Raw genomic sequence first — 20,883 nt, 5'->3', positions numbered from 1 at the left:
TTGATATCAAGCAGTATCAATTCTAAAAAGATGTTTCACATATTCTCTTTGTGGCAAATAAAAAATTCTATGAAGCCTTGTTCTCATTTTTTGCACCTAATCAGTTTGACCTCATAGGTCCACTTCTAGCATCAGATATTAACATCAGATGCTTTTTAAGCTTTTTGTACACTTGAGAATGAAATCATTTTTGACAACAGAAAGATTTTCTGGGGAAAATGGGAGTGTTTTGTATATTATTGAAGAAATCACATATCTCTGTTGCCTCAGAGGAAAAGTAGTCTGTTGTGACCTTGAATAACAAATGGAAATGTCCTAATTTCATATAACATTGCCGGGTAGGCCAACCAAGTTAATACACTTTAATTGGGCCTGTGAAATTTTGTTGCAGAAGCGAAACATAGCAATTCCACATTTTGATCAGCATTAATGATCAGTTTGTCATTAAGGTTTTTTTAGGCATCAATAAATTTGTCAAACCTTCATAGAATTTATGAAATTTTCAAAATAAGCTTTTGTAAGATAAAAAGACAGTATCCAGAGCAAATTCCAAAAAAATGTCTTTTCAGTAATTTAATGATAAAAGGATGTTACATGGAGATGCAGTTTTTTCTGTCATCTGTAACTTTGTCAAATCTACATGGATTTGATGTTGAAAATATGTTTTTTTTTTATTCAGTATTTTACTGAGAGATGGACTTAGTCCTTTGCATTTGACATTAACATACAGTCTGGATTAAAAATATGATAACTTTGTTAATCCTCCATAGATTGTTATGAAACTTGGACAGAAACGAAGACCTAGAAATAACATTTGAAGAAGAAATGTTGATTTAAAAAAAATGTCTATTTTACAGATAAGTGAACTTTTTGGCAGTCAAATATTTTAACATTTACAAATTTCATGGGTAAAATAGATAACAGGCCACAACCATAATTGAATGATTTTTATACGACCGCAAAAATTAAAAAAAATATTTATACGACCACAAAAATTAAAATTTTTTTTTATAGGACCGCAAAAATTAAAACTTTTTTTTATACGACCGCCAAAATTAAAAAGATTTTGGTCGTATATTGGTATGTCGTCGTCAGCATCGTCGGAAGACAGATGGTTTCCGGATAATAACTTTTAGTATAAGTAAATAGAAATCAATAAAATTTTAACACAAGGTTTATAACCACTAAAGGAAGGTTGGGATTGATTTTGGGGGTTATGGTCCCAACTGTTTAGGAATTAGGGGCCAAAAAAGGGGCCCAAATAAGCATTTTTCTAGTTTCCAGACAATAACTTGTGTTAAAGTGTATGAATCTCTCTGAAATTATACCACAAACTTCCATACAACAAAGGGATGGTTAGGATTGACTTTGGGGGGTTATGGCTCAAACCATTTAGTAATTAGGGGCAAAAAAAGGTGAAAAACAAGGGTTTTTCTGGTTAAAGGACAATTGAGACAATTTAAAAGCAGTGTAAGGGAGGTAATCCAATTCAAATTAAAGAACACTGTTTGATTACCTCCCTTGCACTGCTTGTAAATTATGTATTAAGAAATGATGATTGTCTTGAGGTGATTAGCTGTCAATTTATTTTTAGCAGTTACTATTAATTAATATTAATTTTAGCCATGACTATGTATGTCATTTTATATTTTAAAACTTTTATGATGTATTTAAATGGGTAATTTTGGTTGCAAACTGCATTAGAAATTTGAATTGAGATACTGACCATATCTTGAGGGAAAGAATTTTTTTGGGGAATAAGGGAAAGGGGGAGGTGAAAAGAATTGGAGGGGGGGACAATTTTTCTCATTTCAGATTTCAGAAATTAAAAGAAAATTTCTTCAAATATTTTTTTGGGGGGGTTAATATTCAACAGCATAGTGTATATGCACAAAAGCAAAAAAACGGGGTAAAATAAATTTTTTTTGGTAAGGGGGGGGGGGGGGGTCAATTCGCAACAGCATAGTGTATTGCACAAAAGCAATAAATTGAATATAAATTCAAATCATATAACCAATTTGAAGTTCTTTGACTACAGTTATTCTGTGTCAGAAACCTATTATGTGTCAAAAATTTAGTTACAATCCAAATTCAGACCTGTATCAAGCGTGAATATTGTGTCCATTTTGGCCCAACTTTTCAGGGTTGGACATCTGCGGTCGTATCCAGCTGCGCTCAGCGAAGCAATTTATTATACCATGGTAAAACATTTATGAGGGTCTGGATGGGGTTTACAGAATAGAGAATAATGGACTCTCATCCAAGTATAACTTGGAATATGAAGGATGAGAGTCATTCTAGTAATGGAGCCTGAGGCTCAAGAGGATGTTACTATAGCATTCATTTCCCGATGTACAACGAGGCATCTCATTTAAAAGAGGTCAAAATCCTTGACCTATGGGTATGACGTAGCTATACCTAGCTATAAATACTGCGGCTATTACCTGTGCCAATCATGATTCAAAGTTTGTTTGTGCAACCAAAACAATTGGGATGGGCAAACAGTACCCTCCAAACTGGGTGGGTAAATTGTAACATCCTCTTGAGCCTCAGGCTCCATTACTAGAATGACTCTCATCCTTCATATTCCAAGTTATACTTGGATGAGAGTCCATTCTACTAATTACGCTCCTCGGCTCTTCGAGGATGTTACTATAGCATATTCAAAGTGTTGGCACAAACAAGTAGTTCCCTGAACAACTAACAAGGAGCAAATCAGAATTTGCTGAATCAGTCCAGAATATACTGGAGACTAAGATAGTTGTCAATCTAACTAATCTTTCTGACTTAATAAAAATATAATCTAAATATTAAGGTAAAGTACCAATATTGTTAGTCCAGGTATAAAAAATAGTTTCAAAAACATTTAAAGTAATTTTGAAAATGAAAACAAAACAAAATGTATATTTCTCTCAATATATTTTGTAGTCTGAATTTCACTATTTTCAAGAATAATAACTTATTCTATACATTCAAGACAAATTCTCTTAACTATATAAAGAGCATAACTGACTCATACCACATCTTCCTATGTCTATATAACAAGTTTTGAATTTTCAAAATACCATTTGCCTGATACTTGCTTACAAACCATTATTTGTATATCTAAATATCTACTGACATATTATTCGGCAACACTTTTCTTAAATATTTGAAAGTGTTTAATTCTTTAGCCCTTATTTTTGTACTCTTCTAACATGACAGTAGTCTCTGTAGTTCAGATGTGTATGAACAAACAAGAATTTGAAGACAAATTCAGGAGACAGTAGTTTAAATACCGATGTAAACACAGCCAGATACAGATTTTCATTAGAATTCTGAAGCTTTCAATATTATGTATACATGATTTATCTAATATTAATCCATGGTAAAATATCTAGTATATTTACTAGCTAAAAACTGTCACTGCAAGTTCTACAAGTATTATCTCTTTGCATGACATTTGCAATTCAGTCTGTCTTTAATATTGTAAGAACAGAAAAATTGATTCAAAAGCTCAAGTAAGCAACGAAAGCTTCAAATAGTGTTAATGTTCATAACTTTAACATAACTTAGCAATCAAAAACTCCTCTCTGAGTCATATTAAAAAGTCATAAATAGGTGATTACTGTCACACTAAGGTCACCTGTTAATTAAAGGTTGACTTATTTAAAACTACATGTAGATGTCAAAGATGAACAGCCTCTACCTTAGTTCTTATTCAGGACACTTAATAAAGTGACTATATTTACAAATTTCTTCTTATTCATTTGTATCTGGAATATACCAACTACAATATAGTATTTGATGTCTGGTTCAGTAAATTTACATTCCATGTTTGTTTATGACAATGAGTATGTAGTATATGAGTAATGTATATATATATCAAACAGTATTGATAATAAACTGAATCTTAAAGTCCAACACTTCATACAGACTAGGTCTACATATACATACTGCATCTAATGTTCCATTCTGAAGTTAATCATCTCAAAAGTATCATCGTTATGATATTTCATTAAGTATAAACAAATTATACAAAAAACAGTGTAGCTATTTAATATCTTATGTTATAAGAATTAATATAGATCAATATATCCAGAATTAAAACTTGATCCAGCGTGTTTTAAAAATCCTAAGATTTAAGTAATACTATTCTGTGAACACTCATCTGATAATCTGGTAATTTTCTTAAAAAGAACTGGAGAAGGGTTACAAAGTTTATACTTCCATTGTAAACTGTAACATTTGAAAATGACCTTCACCCATCCTGATATCCATACACATGTTGGATATTGAAGGAATATAACTATTACTGTATATTAACCTATATCAGTCAAGACTTGAACTGCTCCTTTGTACAATATGCTTATGATACATCTTACATGTACAATTTTTTTTTTTTTTTTTTTTTTTTTTTTTTTTTTTTTTTTTTTTTTTTTTTTTTTTTTTTTATATATGGCTATGTTAAATTTAGAGCAATATAACTACATGTAATTAAGAAAAGTAATTTCTATCTGAACTGAAAAGAAAATTCAGTGTACATATACAAAATATTAGTTTGTAATTTGCTTTGCAAATTCTAATGCTTTATAGAATACTTTGCATTTCTCGATGGAGCATAAAAATATATAAATGATATATAATATATATATATATATCATACCATGAATATGTCAATTCTTATAAACTGATGATACAAAAGCATCAATATAGCAATTCTATTTCAAGTTCATGGAGTCTAGAAAGATCACCATTTTCAATTTTCATTTCCATCAAGGATTTCAATAATACAGATGCATAGATGCAATATTATCATTTGATTATCATTATAGAAACTTTATAAATTCTACATAAATTCATGTAATACTACTTTCTTCAGTATTTGCTATCTGACACGAAAAATGTGTAGGAGATTAGTCCCCTAAACATTATATTCAATTGTTTACAGAGATATGACTTAGCCTATAACAAGGCAACACTTAGTCAAATAAAGATTAGTGATGCACATATCTAATGTACATTATAGTATTCCTTTTATAAAAAGGAAAATATGTCAGATATTTCATGTCCAACATCAAAGCAAAATTTGCATGTTGAGAGAAAAATCTTCCTGTTTTGTATAGTTCTTTGACATTCATTGTTGCTACCATTTGCAATTTAATAAATATATATTATAGCTTATCATATCTAGTATCATTACTGAGATTGTAAAGCACAATTTGTCTTATCAAAATAAGCACATTTATACAATATTTTCTGCAAGTCAAAATAGGACTTTTGGAAAGAATCTTCCTTCCTTGGCAGAATCTAAATAATTTTTATAGTTGTATCTCAAACTATATTTTACAGTAAAAAGTTGTTTACTATTACTGATACCTTGTAGACAACATGATCAAGATCTACAATTGTGTTCTGATTAATGAGAACAATAACTATGAACTATTTCTTCAGAAAAGAGTAACTGTTTACCTATTCTAAGGCTTTGTTTGTTATATTCATAATTAATGTTATAACAATGCCAAGATACAAGACTGAAAAACTTTATTGTCTTATTTCAACTATATGAGGATATCTTTAATAAAGATATGGTAATAAATGTTCATGAATGTATCATTTTACAAGTGTCAAATAATTTTATTCATAATATGAAATCTACATTGATGAATTTCAAGGCAATGATAAAACCATCCAATGGAAATTATTTTTATTTCCTTCCACACTATGCATACATATATGGAAGTTTTTAACGACCTTGACTGACTATACAGCCCTTGCATGGTCGGTAACACTATGCATGTTATGTCAACATCATAAAAATTATCCTTGAAAAAAGGAATTTACATCTGACCAATGCAGGTCAATCATATAATTTTTTCAGAAGATCCTATGATCTTTCTTTTTTAATATTTGATATCAACTAGTATGTTTTGATATGTTGGCATCACACTTCTCACAATTTGCAACATCATTATCATATTGTACTTATTCTTTTTCAAAAGCAAAGAACTCATGTTAACAATGAGCAATGCTCCTCTGCTTTAATTTTTGCCAAGATAAAGATATAAAATCTTAAATCATAGTAAAAGACATGAGATTAACTTCATGTACAGAATTATGCAACAAAAGTTTGCATTTTAAAACACTGCATTGTTGCAGATTTTTCAAACAATAATAATTGTTTTACTATTATTTTCTACAGTATGTTTCTACCTAATCAATTGTTTGTTAGTGGCATGTTAAATGCTCTACAAGGAACTATTCATTAAATGCTAATGTTCCTCCTTCGACCTATTTCTGGTCATGTTTGCTGTGATATTCCACTGGCCTCTCAATATTCAGATATTTTAAATATCAGTCACATAATATTATTTCTGTAAATGTTTCAACTGTAACACAGTTTTATTATCTCACTAAGAACTTATTTTGAAGCCTTAAATGGCTTTGTATATTACAGATATACATATTCTGTACATATTCTTGATAGTTTCAACAATATTGTAAGTTCATTCTGAACTGTTGTCACATTTATGACACACCAAGGACTTATAAAAGTCTCTAGGCTCATTAATTGCTTTGGACAAATAAGCTTTTAAAAATTAGCTATTTGAACATTATTTGATATAACATATCTTTAGCAAAGGTTTACAGATACCTTAGATTGGAAGTGGCACATTATGCCTTCCGTATTATCACTAACTTTGTCTATTTATAGTAACACACATACAGGTGTACATATCGACCAAGTAGTCTAGCATAATATTCCAATGCACTACATTACAGTTTCTTATATTGGAATAAGAAATGTTTTTTAATCACATTTTGTGATAATAAAATCTCAAGTATATTTGCTATATTTTCTATAAATTGTACGTCACTACGTGGGTACATTATAGCAAGAATGTACGAGTACACCTTCGTACATTTTGCACTTACCTTGAAAATAAAGAAAGACATTCTACTCATATACTTCTGTATAGAGTTTCATTCGTGTTAAAATAACTACGATAATGTATCAATTTATTTAGACGAAAAAATGTCAAAATTATTAAAAAGTGAACGTTCGGTCCACCATTGATTACGTGATAAGCACCTGTGTGTTACACACCACAGTACACGTGTATTTTTAGAACAAGGATTAGAAAAAAGAACAACGATAAAATACATTGTATTTAACGAACTTGGATAATAAGTTCTCAAGATAACTAATGTTTATAAAACATTTTTTACTGGAACAACGTTCTCAGTTTTACAAAATCTTAAAATTCTGGACGTCGTCACAGATTATAACGAGTTAGACACCTCGCTGCTCGAAAAATAATATGATTGGCACAGGTAATAGCCGCAGTATTTATAGCTAGGTATAGCTACGTCATACCCATAGGTCAAGGATTTTGACCTCTTTTAAATGAGATGCCTCGTTGTACATCGGGAAATGAATGCTATAGTAACATCCTCGAAGAGCCGAGGAGCGTAATTAGTAGAATGGGCATAAAGTGCAGAATGAAGTTCAAAAAATATAAAGTTTCGAGAAAAATAAATTTAAAGAAGAATAGAGAATAAAAGGGTGCTTAAATATAAAGAATAGATAATAGTGTGCAAAGTAAATAAAGAATAGAGAAAAATAGATTTAAAGAAGAAAGAAATGAAGGACCGCCATCCAGACCCTCATTTATGCCATGTAGTTAATCCACTTTAGGAGTGGGGGCTATATAGCATTTATCATATCCATCCATTCTTCTGTTCATTAATCTTACAAACATTTCAGTCCCACTTTTCTCTGGTTCTAACCAACAGAATGACTATATAATTGGTCAGCAACTCTACTGTTACTATAGTAGCTTATATGTTTTTTATATGAAAGGCCAATTTTGACCAATATTGATATCAATTATCTATACTGTTGTAGGATTACACAGAATTACAGAAAGGTCACTTAAGTTTACAGAAAGCATGTGAAGAACAAGAACGAGCATTAGCAGAATTAGGTTCACATCTAAGCGAGTAAGTAGGACTTGCATTCATTAAAAAAGAATAACTTGGAATTAAAATTTGGATTTTAGTCTAATCAATTTTTAGATTTTGGTAATAAGTATGATTTCTTAAATGGAAAATTCTTTGCCATTTATCTCTTTTATTCATTGGTTGTTTATCTTTGTAGTTTCCCTCTGTTTTTTCATAGATGATTTTTTTTTTTCAGTGTTCCAATACGATTATTCCATTTTAAAAATACTTTTCACTGAAAAGTGAAAAATATATGTCAGTTCAAAACATCATAAGTAGACATCATTACTAATAAACTTAATTAGACATTCTGGTTAAAATACAGGTCCTTTGTCCATGCTTCATGGGGATTTGGTCACTTTGGTGGCAGTGTGGTTTGATTCTTTCATCTACAGTAATCACTAGCCTGTCAACACTAAGGTTGTGAGTTTGAATCCTGCTTATTGCAAGTTGCTTTTGTCTCCATTCTTGATTAACTAGGACTGGCAGTTTCCTGCAGAAGGTTCTGGTTCTCTCCGGGTACTTTGATGTCCTCATCCAATATAAACTGGCTGTCATGATATATCCAAGAGAGCTGGTGGTGGTGATAAAGACCAATAATCAATGATTTACTTACAAGGTTCTGACAACACTCTGTTTGACGTTGGTTTTGTAGATCTTTTTAGGACTTCAAAAATTTGAAGGCAGAAATTTCATTGGTTGAATTTATAATTATTAGAACAGAAAGTAGAATATTGTAGGATCCATCTAAGCAAAGAGTGAATATATAATCTGTATTTCAATTAGATTGCTTGATTTGTTGATGAAATTTTAATTGATTGAATTACATGTGATAATCAAGTTTTGTTGATAATTGTGCTGTAACATTTTGAATGTTATGTTCCCTATTCAACAGAAAATGTCTGTACCACGTCAGGAATATGACAGTTGTTTTCCGTTTCAGTCTGTTGGTTGATATAGTCAATCATTTGTTTTTGGCAGGTTTTTAGACTTCCGCCTCTTTTAATTTACCTTGGAGTTCAGTATTTTTTGTTCGTACTTTTTACGGCCCTGTTTTAGGCGATGGGGGCATTAAGTGTTACCCTTCACCGTCCGTCTGTCCCATTTACGTTGTAAAGCTTGAGTGGGGCATTCGTGACATTCTTTTATTTTTTGTATTTTCCTACAGATCCAAATTACGTGTAGAAGACATGAAAGAAGCACAGATGGCCACAAAGGATCTACAATGGAAGGGAGATAAAGATGCTTCATGTTGTAAAACATGTGAGAAAGAATTCTCAATATCTAGAAGGAAGGTTTGTATGCTTCTCACTGTTGATTTGTCAAGTTACCAGATATAAGTAGAAATGAATCTCATTAAAATAATTTCTAGAGAATTTGGAATTTCCCCTTGAAGAAAAGTCACCTGAATGGGAGGTTGAATTTTCTACAAATGGAAAAAATTTCTACATGTCAGGAGGATCAGAACTCTTAGCAGTCTTCATAATTTTGTTTTACTGTCCATATTCAAAAGGCTTTGTCCTTTCACAATACCAATGTGCTTAAATGTTTCACCCAATTGCAGTTTGAATTCATAACTGCAAAAAAATATTTCTGCTGTCAAGACAGTTCAACTTTACAATTTTAAATGTTTAATTGTCGAGAATTGAGAATTATTCACTATTGTATTGCACAAGGTGAAATCTTTTTCTCTATAATAATTATTAGGAGATATTTAGGCAAACTTTAATATCTTTCTTCTTAACATTCTGTAAAAAGGATCATGTTCCTTATAAGTGATGTCATCAGGCATGGTTGCCTTTTTTGTGATGTCACAATAGCAAAACCACAGGAAAGCAAGAAAACTTTACATCATTATTGAATTTTTACCAATTAATTGAACCAAACCTTAAAAATAATTAACAATTCGGGAAAATAGCTGGCTTAGAATAAAGAGAAATTTGGATAAACCATAAGTGGATTAAATTTGTCTCATGTCCTTCTATATTCTTGGGACCATTGCCCTCAGTATTTTCCATTAAATCATTTGAGAAACCGATTTTAACACTTTTACTACAATATTTAACCACTCTGGATAGTTGTAATTTGTAAGTTTTGCAAATCCAACTGTAAAAATATCATTTTCAATGTGGTAGAATTTATATGTATGTTTTGTGTTTGAATATTGCAGGATTTTAATAAAGCTGTTACATTTTGATTTCTTTTTTCTTTTTTTCAGCACCACTGTCGGAATTGTGGAAATATTTTCTGTAATGAGTGTTCAGACAATAAAATGCCACTTCCCTCTTCAGCCAAGCCAGTACGAGTCTGTGATGACTGTCAAACATTTCTGTTACAGAGATACTCTGCTGCCACCCAGTGACCTTTGGAAAATTAGAGGTCATCATGATGTACACAAACACTGCTTCAATTGGCTGTGTATTCCATTATATATTCAGCTGAGACACAATAGAAAGAGGTTTAAAAAAAGAACATGACAAACAAAGCAAGAAATTAACTGCCAATTTATTTTTTAATTTCATTGTTTTAAAAATATGTTTAATGATTCAACACTGTTATTTCATATAGAATTTACATTGAGTAATGTCAGCTTTAAGCTGTCTTGTTGCAAAGGGCAATTGTGCAACAGTTTTTTTTTTTCTAATCTTTTTTATGAATAACAGCAGACAAACTTACATCTTGTTGAAGTGCAATACAGTGGGTGAAAGTTGAAATCCAGATACTTTGATCAATATTTTATATAACCGGTAACCTTCAAATGACATTGTAGAAATTTTTTTTTCTTTTCAAATCAAAGGTACACTTCCATCAATATGGTTTAAGAGCATAAAGGGTATATTACACTGTATATTAGGGCATAAATTAAAAGGGCTAAAAATTTGATTCAAAGGCTTGTAAAAAGCTTTAAAAATGCTGGAATTCAAACCATTTCCATATTTCACATGTTCAAGTTTTATTGTAATTCCAGTATCCAGATAATCATTTCTGATGTGTATTATACCACTACTCACAGATTTGATGGTTTACTGCATTCTGTCTGTTTGTGATTCCAAAATTATTGTTTCATATTACTCCTCTTCTGGTCTTGAATTTTATAATTCTGAGTTGTTTTGTGTTCACAATTTTCAGTTTTATGATACTTTAAATTTTAACTATACCCACTGATGATAGAATTTTTGTAACACATTACCCAGCTGCTTTGCAAATTTGAACTTAACATTAATTTTGTCCTTGCATTTTTCACACATCAGTATGTCACAATTTAAACATTTCCATTTAATTTAGTATTGCTTAAATTATTTGATATTTAGCCAGATGAGTTAAGGTGTGTTAATGGTTCACAGATCTGCCAGGTATTTACTTTCTATTTGATGATACATACAATTTTTTGTCAATGTCTATTAATATGTGAGGGTATAAATAACCCTTTATGGCTAGCAAATCCTGTTTTGTTGTACACACAGGAATGGACATAGTTATTAAGCAACTTAAATATTCTAAATTATTTCTGTTAGGTTTTTTTTATCTTTTGTGTATTACATCAATAATTTAAGTTCAATATGCATTCTAATTAAATGTTTTCCCTCTTAAATCAAGTACTTAAAACAGGTCAACAAAATATTCAAGTGTTAAAGCGATCAATTTTATTCTTAATTAATACCAAGTTGTTTTTACTTTGATTATTTAAATCTTTGAATTTTGAATGATAAAGTAAAAAGGTTGTCACAATCCAGTATATAAACAGAAGCTGTAAATTTTCATTGTTGTGAACATGCATAAAATATTTGCCTCTGGATGTTAAGCAACCAACAATCAATCAATGTAAATGTTCATACTCATACCCATAATTATCTAATGTGAACATGAACATTAATATTTTTTAATCAAAATACAATAGTAGAGACTTCACTTTAATACATTAGTCAGGTGTATATTTTGGAGTCCTATAACTATATATTCAGCATGCACAGGGATTTTATTAAGATCTCTTTTAGTGCTGATATATCAATTGTTAATGTTTGTTAATATTAGGGGTATTTTTGTCGAGCCTTCGACTTTTGTCGAAAAAGCGAGACATAGCGATCCTACATTCCGTCGTCGGCGGCGGCGGCGTCCACAAATATTCACTCTGTGGTTAAAGTTTTTGAAATTTTAATAACTTTCTTAAACTATCCTGGATTTCTACCAAACTTGGACAGAAGCTTGTTTATGATCATATGATAATATTCAAAAGTAAATTTTGTAAAAAAAAAAATCCATTTTTTCCTTATTTTACTTATAAATGGACTTAGTTTTTCTGCCAGGAAACATTACATTCACTCTGTGGTTAAAGTTTTTGAAATGTTAATAACTTTCTTAAACTATCCTGGATTTCTACCAAACTTGGAAAGAAGCTTGTTTATGATCATAAGATAGTATCCAGAAGTAAATTTTGTAAAAAAAATTTCCATTTTTTCCGTATTTTACTTATAAATGGACTTAGTTTTTCTGCCAGTTAACATTACATTCACTCTGTGGTTAAAGTTTTTAAAATTTTAACAACTTTCTTAAACTATCCTGGATTTGTACCAAACTTGGACAGAAGCTTGTTTATGATCATAAGATAGTATCCAGAATAAAATTTGTAAAAAAAATCCAGTTTATCCGTATTCAACTTATAAATGGACTTAGTTTTTCTGCCAGTTTACATTACATTCACTCTGTGGTTAAAGTTTTTTTGAAATTTTAACAACTTTCTTAAACTATCCTGGATTTGTACCAAACTTGGACAGAAGCTTGTTTATGATTGAAAGCTAATATCTAGAAGGAAATTTTGTTAAAAGTTTGTTCCATTTTTTCCGTATTTTACTTATAAATGGACTTAGTTTTTCTTCCAGTTAACATTACATACAGTCTGCAGTTTATTAGATTCATAAACTATCCTGGATTTTTACCAAACTTGGACAGAAGCTACTTACAATCAAAAGATAGTATAGAGAGGAATATTTTTATTAATTTGTTTTCCTCATTTTTGTTGAGCCTGCGATTAACAGCAAAAGTAGGCGAGACACTGGGTTCCGCGGAACCCTTACAAATTTTTTGGTTATAATGTTCATGTGATAAAAAACCCACAATTCACTGGCTTGAAGTTAAATCTTCCAGGCCTCATCTCTACCTTAGAGAGTTCAAAGAGCTCTAAGAACTACAAATATTCAATTATGAACAAAAGAAGACCTCTTCCATTCAAAGTATTTCCTAATTACTCATTTCAATGTTAAATATTAAGTTCACATTGCAAAGTGAAAGCAATCTTTACCTTAAGTGCTCACAAGCACTTTGATTTCTTAGACTTTCAGTGTATTCAATACATATTATATGACAGAGTAAAAATGAAAAAATGCCCACATCTATTATTAAACGTAATGGTATTGGATAACAACAATTTGAATTTTCTTCCATTTTTTTTCTGTTAGAAACTATAGTTATAAGCAAATCTGGCTGACCTATTTTCCTGGTCTCTTTCCAATCTCAACTGATATTTTATGTTTGGAGAATACAGTATTTTTGAATTAGAGGAAAGATCAAATAATTCCCTTTGGAAACATTATTTACAAACTAAAAAAAGTCTTTTTAATTTTTCTTTTTCTCAACATGAGTTTGGATTGTAATTCCTTATTATGTGTAAACAATAATTTATTCATTAAGAGTTCTAAATGAATGCCTAAAAATAAAAACTTGAAACACATAAAAACATTTTCGTTTCCAAAATGAATATTAAGGGCCCTATGAATTTGTGAAACAACAGTAAAAACAAAACTAATCAAAGATACCAGGCTTAGAATTTTTTATATCAGACATGTGTTTTCCTCCTTTGCAAATTTGAATTTGACATGAATTTTGTCCTTGCATTTATCACACATTAGTATGTCGCAGTTTAAACATTTCCATTAAAATTAATATGAACTAGGAAAGAAGATTTAGCAGTTGCTTAAATTTACCATCAGATTTTTAACAACATTAAATATATTGTTGTAAATTGAGATATGAACTTTTCTGTAGTGTACCACAGTACATCAAACAAATAAATAATTACTCCAGCAATCTATACATATTTATTTTGAACAAGAAATGAAAAATCTAAAACCTTATTATAACATGTTTTAAGAATTACTGATCACTTAAGGTACCAGTAAATATTAACTAAATGTATAACAACTTATTGATAGGCCAATCATTTTTTTTAAAAAAATTGCAAAATATAGATAGTACAGTACATATAAGATGAATCAAATTAAAACTCCTGTTGCTGGTATTGACAGTGAACTAAAGGGAAACAGGGCAATTGTCTGTTCATTTTTTATGTTTTTTACTTTGATGTTATAAGCCTCTCTTATTTCTACAAACCCATAACCATTATGGAATTTCGAAATGCATAGTGTCAATTTACTAATCACACGATGTGCAAAACATTACAGCAGATTGTCCTGCATGTTCTCCACATTTCAAATTGGAAAAGTTCAGTGCTTTCCTATGAATGCCAACTTCTTTTATATGAATAACTGTCTGGTCCTTTGCAAATTTCAATTTGACGTGAATTTTGTCCTTGCATTTATCACACATTAGTATGTCACAGTTTAAACATTTCCATTAATATTGATATGAACTAGGAAAAAAGATTTAGCAGTTGCTTAAATTACCATCAGATTTTGAGCAGCATTAAATATATTGTTGTAAATTGAAATATGAACTTTTTCTGATAGCAAATAGACTTTTGTGTAGTATACCACAGTACATCAAACAAATAAATAATTACTCTAGCAATCTGCACATATTTATTTTGAACAAGAAATGAAAAATCTAAAACCTTATTATAACATGTTTTAAGAATTACTGATCACTTACAGCCGATTTCATTGAGTGTGTAGGAATAGGTATTATCTTTGGTTAGCTTGCTTGCTAGCTGAACCGTGAAGTCATTATTAGGTTACGTAAACTACCCTCCTTTATGAGTAGACTAGTCCCACAGATAACCAATTCTATCTGTCTGTCGGACTAGTCTACTCATAAAGGAGGGTAGTTTACCTAATTTATAATGACTTCACGGTTCAGCTAGCAAGCAAGCTAACCAAAGATTTTACCTTTTCCTACACACTCAATGAAATTGGCTGTAAGGTACCAGAAAATATTAACTAAATGTATAACAACTTATTGATAGGCCTATTATTTCTTAAAAAAAATTGCAAAATATAGATAGTACAGTACATATAAGATGAATCAAATTAAAACTCCTGTTGCTGGTGTTGACAGTGAACTACAGGGAAACAGGGCAATTGTCTGTTCATTTTTTTGTGTTTTTTACTTTGATGTTATAAGCCTCTCTTATTTCTACAAACCCATGACCATTATGGAATTTCAAAATGCACAGTGTCAACTAACTAATCACACGACGTACAAAACGTAACAGCAGATTGTCCTGCATGTTCTCCACATTTCAAATTGGAAAAGTTCAGTGCTTCCCTATGAATGCCAACTTCTTTTATATGAATAACTGTCTGGTCCTTTGCAAATTTCAATTTAACGTGAATTTTGTCCTTGCATTTATCACACATTATTACGTCACAGTTTTATCAATTCTGTTTAATTTAACATGAACTTTGTTCTTGCATTTATCACACATTAGTATGTCACAGTTAATACATTTCCATTTGATTTTATATGAACTAGAAAAAGAAGATTTAACAGAAATTATTGCATGTATTTATTATCGCAATTTTTGAGGAATGGACAAAAATGCGAGATGAATTATTGTGGTTTCAGGAAAATCTACATAAAAAATATGTATAGGTTATCATAAACCAGTTCTCACTTGCAATACTGACCTATTTGAATTATACAAATTAATAAAAACCTTGCAATAATTTTTAAATTTACAGTATATTTATCAGTGTCTGTTTTCTAAGTTTGGAGTTTGAACTGTAATGACAAAATGCAGTCTTACTAAATTAATGAAATACATAATGTGAGTTTCATGGACATGGATGTAACAGTATATAGACTAACATAAATTTGTGTTAATACTCATGTATGTATGTATTAATATTAATTCAGATTGTGAGTATGCATGTAACTTGCTTTCAGTCACATTTCCATGCAAAGGTATTCTAATTCCAAAAAAAACATATTCCATTGCATAGCACAGCAGACATTGGACATGGAAGGCATGAAAGAACTGTTGTACTAAGAAAGAATTGAAGTTTTTATGTGTGTGCAGAAATAAAGTGATGGACAGTATTTTAGAAAAAATGAAACTTATGGAGTGATTAATGTTCATGATTTTGACTGTATCTTATACCATTGACATCTAAACTAGTCCTAACTGAAATATATAAAAGTCTGGTAATTTTGAGTGATTGATGCCACCCCTGGTTGATGTGTCTCTGAGGGTATCACCAGTAATCAGCGCTTTTATTAGTGCTGACATGAAATATCATTGATGTGTTCATTTTCCGTAAATTTAATGTTTTAAATATGTTGATTTTTTTTTTTGAAACACTGAAGTGTTTTCTATCCCACAGGCAAATATAGCCGTGTTGAAGGCCGTACCTTGACCTATAATGGTTTAATTTTATAAATTGTAACTTGGATGGAGAGTTGTCTCATTGGCACTCATACCACATCTTCCTATATCTATTAATTATATAAGTTGCAACTTTTTGAGAATTTTGGGTTTTTAATGCTTTCAATTTCCTATTTGAATTGGCCTCACAACTTTTTAATTTGAGTACCTCAGATGAGTCTTGTATAGACGAAAAGTGTGTCTGGAAAACCAAACTGTTAGCCTGGTATCTTTGATGAGTTTTTATAAGTCAACACATTTCATTAAATTTAAATGTTCAATAAACAGATTCATGGAAGAAATTTCCACTCAGCATTTTAAAGACGACAGTTTGGAGCAGTGTCATTGAACAATGTTTCATGTTTCTTAGTGGCATAGCAGAATTATAGAGACCATCATTGTTTTTATTATTACGAGAAATATTAATGTCAGCAACCATTCCCTTACCAAGTTTCATATGCAGATAATGCTTTTTGTTGAGCCTTGCTACATTTATCATGTGAAAGCAAGACATAATGATCCTAGATTCTGTCGCTGGTGTCAACATTTAGAGTCAGTCTGATGTTAAAGTTTTTTTAGACATCAATAAATTTGTAAAACCTTCATGGAATTTTATGAAATTTGGACAGAAGGTTGTTTATGACCAAAAGACAATATCCAGAGCTAAATTTTAAAATATTTATCTTCACTTTTCCGTATTTAACTGATAAATAGACTTAATTTATTTTACAGTTAACATGGAGATACAGTCTGGGGTTAGAGTTTGTTACACACCAATGACTTTGTCAAGTCTTCATAGAATTTTATGAAACTTTGGAAGAAGCTTTTTTTATAATTAATAGTATGACTGAAGCAAACTTTTTAAAATATATTTTTTTCATTTTCAGTATTTTTCTGATAGATGGACTTAGTTTTTTACAATTAGCATTCACACAGTCTGGGATTAATTTTTTTTTTCATGATAAATTTGTAAATCTTCATGGATTGTTATAAAACTTGGATTGAATTTTTTTTTTATAATTCTGTAATTTACTGATAAATGGACTCGTTTTTTAAGTCAACACTACACTTATACACTGACAGCATCAATCGCAGAGGAGACATAGGGTTCCATGGAACCCTTTACAAATTTTCATATGTTGTAGGTGGTTTTATAAAATTGACCAAACCAAGGGCTGTGATGCACTCAAAAAAATATTATAAATGTTGGGGCTTTGCTTGGGTTGGAGGTCTACAAAGTTTGAATCTTTCCTTCACTCATAGACATTTGATTTTAAAATAGCCATATGATGTAAAAGGATAATATTAATAGCGGTGAAAAGGGGACTTTTTGGAAAGAATGGTTAATAATGTATGAATTTACAATGAATTATAAAAATAACATTAAGACTTTGAAAAAAGGTAAATATTTATCCATTTGCATATAACATGACTCCTTAGGTACCAGCATTTCAGAATGAAAGATGAGAAATTGGCTATCAGGTTGCATTAAAATTACCCTTTACAATCTTCTTCAAAAATAAGATGTTCTAGATAACTTGGTGTTATCAATTTACTGACATGTTCTTTTCCTTGACAAGAAGTTTACCATGAAATAATAAAAGTGTGCTGGTGGCATGTGTTAATATCTTATAACTACAATATTACATATATATGGTTAAATGATATATGGATGTATGAGTGATTGTTATTTTAAATGTTGCTGATGAGAATGAGATGTTAATTAAGCTAAATGTTATATTATTTATAAAGTTGTAAAATGGTGCAAAATCGTTTTAAATGAATATGAAATAAAATGTATCAAATCAGTTTTCGAATTATGTCTTGAAATGTGTTTTATAAACACTGAGTATAAGGTTATGTTAGGGTATGAAGTGATTGTTTTATAACAGCTCAAATGACTATGAAATAACTTTATTATTATATTTTGAAAAAGAAATCATGGATAGTAGATATGATGTTACAGTGGTTGATTCAGATTTAAAACAAAAAATATGATCCCACATTTTTGTATTGGTATGAATTAAAAGTATGAAAAAAGTAAAGTAACAAAAATACCGAACTCCTAGGAAAATTCCTAACGGAAAGTCCTTTATCAAATGGCAAAATCAAAAGCCCAAACACATCAAACAAATGGAAAACAACTGTCATATTGCTGACTTGGTACAGGCATTTCCTTATGCAGAAAATGTAGCAGTCAACATTGTGTTATAATCTTAATCACTATAAAACTCAACTAGAACTATTACAACAAAGAAAAAACAAAATGGCATATAGACACTCTATAGACAAAGTACATGAGCAAAAATGAAAGACAAGAATTCAAAAATTACCATAGCACAATAACACAATGGCGGGATGTATAAATACCGAGCCACGCCAAAAGTCAAAAGTATATTAACAAAAATGGACTAAACAGTAATGGTTAAAAATATACAAAGAAAAATAAAAAGAACACCATAACACGTAATTAAGATGACACACAACGCCAGTACCTAGAATCTATACTTCAAGACCATCATGTATTATTTGTGCAGTTGATACGGAATATTTATCAACAAGGTTTTAGTATCTTCCGATGAACTTAAAAAAAAAAGGACGAGACGTTCTTTGACATAACCCTGGTTCATCAACTTTCTGCTCAGACACTCGTGACGTTTTGTAAAATCTGAGTAGCAGCTGCAAGCTCTTGAATACCGAATGAGTTGGGAAATGTATATCCCATATGCATGTGAAGTTGGTATATTGCTGCTTAGGTGGGGATAATTTATAATTTCAAAATTAGAATCGTCTCGTTTGTCATAGATTCTGGTACTGAGATGACCGCTTATGTCAAATTCCAGGCATAAGTCTAAAAATTAGGCGGAGGAAGCCGTGTCTGTTGTTTCATTAATTTCTAGTTCTGAAGGATACATTAATGGAACCTAATCAGAAAAGTTTGGATTGTTAATGGAAAGAACATTCTCAATATATCTGAATGTGAAATTAAATGATCTTGGATGAGATAATTGCTTATGTTGGGCCTTATAACGCCCCCTTTGCAAGATACAGTCTACATGTGAAGATACTTAAATCAAATGTTCTTCTTACCCCTAGATTTTTAGGTTGTTCTGAAGTTTAAGTCGTCATCAGTGAGATAAAAGTAAGGCAAAAGATACCAAAGTGATATTCAAACTCAAAGTCGAAAACATACTGCGCTGCATTTGTTTGCACCTGTCCTAAGTCAGGAATCTGATGTTCAGTAGTTGTCGTTTGTTGATGTGGTTCATAAGTGTTTCTCGTTTTTTATATAGATTAGACCGTTGGTTTTCCCGTTTGAATGGTTTTACACTAGTAATTTTTTGGGGCCCTTTATAGCTTACGGTTCGGTGTGAGCCAAGACTCCGTGTTGAAGACCGTACTGTGACCTATAGTGGTTTACTTTTATAAATTTTTACTTGGATGGAGAGTTGTCTCATTGGCACTCATACCACATCTTCTTATATCTATTGACAATGCTATGCAAAAAACGAAAAAAAACCAAAAGACAAACAACAGTACAGAAAACCATACATAGAAAACTAAAGACTGAGCAACACAAACCCCATCGATAACCGGGGTGATCGAAGGTGCACCAGAACATACATGCTCATTCCTATTCATACATCGTTGACAAAAGACATGAAAGAGGTAATACATTTGTCAACTGGTCAATTTGACTTTGATTTCTTTTTCAAGAGCTATTTCAATGATTTTTAGATTGAATAGCATTACGCTGGCTACATTAGATTTCATGTGTTCCAGAGGAATATCTTTTGTTTCAATATCTGACCTTGTTATTGGTTAGCTCTATCAAATGTAATGTGCGCTGTACGATGCCTTTCCATTTCTTTCAATTTAAAAGGTGTCTAAAAATGAAAGAAAGTTTCCTTTTTATTAGCTTACATAGCTCTACTGATTAAGTTTTGTTAATATTATATCACAGGGTGCACAATTTACTTTAATTTACTTAAACAGTAAACATTTACATATGTGATCGAGTTTTGTGTGGACTTTCATTACTATTCATAATCATACCCACTAACTAAATATGACATGCAGTTGTAGAGATCTGAACCTTAAAACAAAACTTAGCTTAGAGTACTCCTGTGTAAAACGAACATATCCCAGACGTTTAAAAAGCTATTATGTAATAAGAGAGATTTCAATTCAGCAAAAACTTATTTAGTTGTAAAAGCAGAGACATATATAGTACTATAGATGTATTGAAAAATTTATCCTCATGGCAAGGGATGCTCAGTGAATTTTCCACAATTTCCACAAAG

At 30.7% G+C, this 20,883-nt stretch overlaps 2 protein-coding genes across 6 annotated transcripts in view; one reads left to right on the top strand and one right to left on the bottom strand.

Moving 5' to 3' along the window:
• LOC127708836 (RUN and FYVE domain-containing protein 2-like) overlaps window positions 1–17,633 on the top strand; it is a 102,542-nt gene extending 84,909 nt beyond the window's left edge. For 2 of the 3 annotated variants that reach the window (XM_052213980.1, XM_052213981.1), the window contains exons 14-16: window positions 7,889–7,983; window positions 9,152–9,278; window positions 10,202–17,633. In XM_052213980.1, coding sequence (XP_052069940.1) covers window positions 7,889–7,983; window positions 9,152–9,278; window positions 10,202–10,345 — 366 coding nt within the window. In that variant the 3' untranslated portion in view covers window positions 10,346–17,633. The remainder of the gene's footprint in view (window positions 1–7,888; window positions 7,984–9,151; window positions 9,279–10,201) is intronic. The other variant, XR_007985405.1, reaches the window with a different exon arrangement.
• Window positions 1–20,883, bottom strand: part of LOC127708838 (prepro-gonadotropin-releasing hormone-like protein) — a 46,379-nt gene that overhangs the window by 24,756 nt on the left and 740 nt on the right. Inside the window, exon 2 of one of the 3 annotated variants that reach the window (XM_052213985.1) lies at window positions 20,391–20,466. The exons of the other annotated variants lie outside the window; for them this stretch is intronic. The gene's annotated coding sequence lies outside the window, so the exon portion shown is untranslated. The remainder of the gene's footprint in view (window positions 1–20,390; window positions 20,467–20,883) is intronic. 3 annotated transcript variants of the gene reach the window in all.

This window comes from Mytilus californianus, unplaced genomic scaffold (genome assembly GCF_021869535.1).
Source record: "Mytilus californianus isolate M0D057914Y unplaced genomic scaffold, xbMytCali1.0.p SCAF_7, whole genome shotgun sequence".
In the NCBI taxonomy this organism is placed as follows: domain Eukaryota; kingdom Metazoa; phylum Mollusca; class Bivalvia; order Mytilida; family Mytilidae; genus Mytilus; species Mytilus californianus.
Note: the sequence above shows the minus strand (reverse complement) of the source record. Positions and strands in the feature narration are given on the sequence as shown.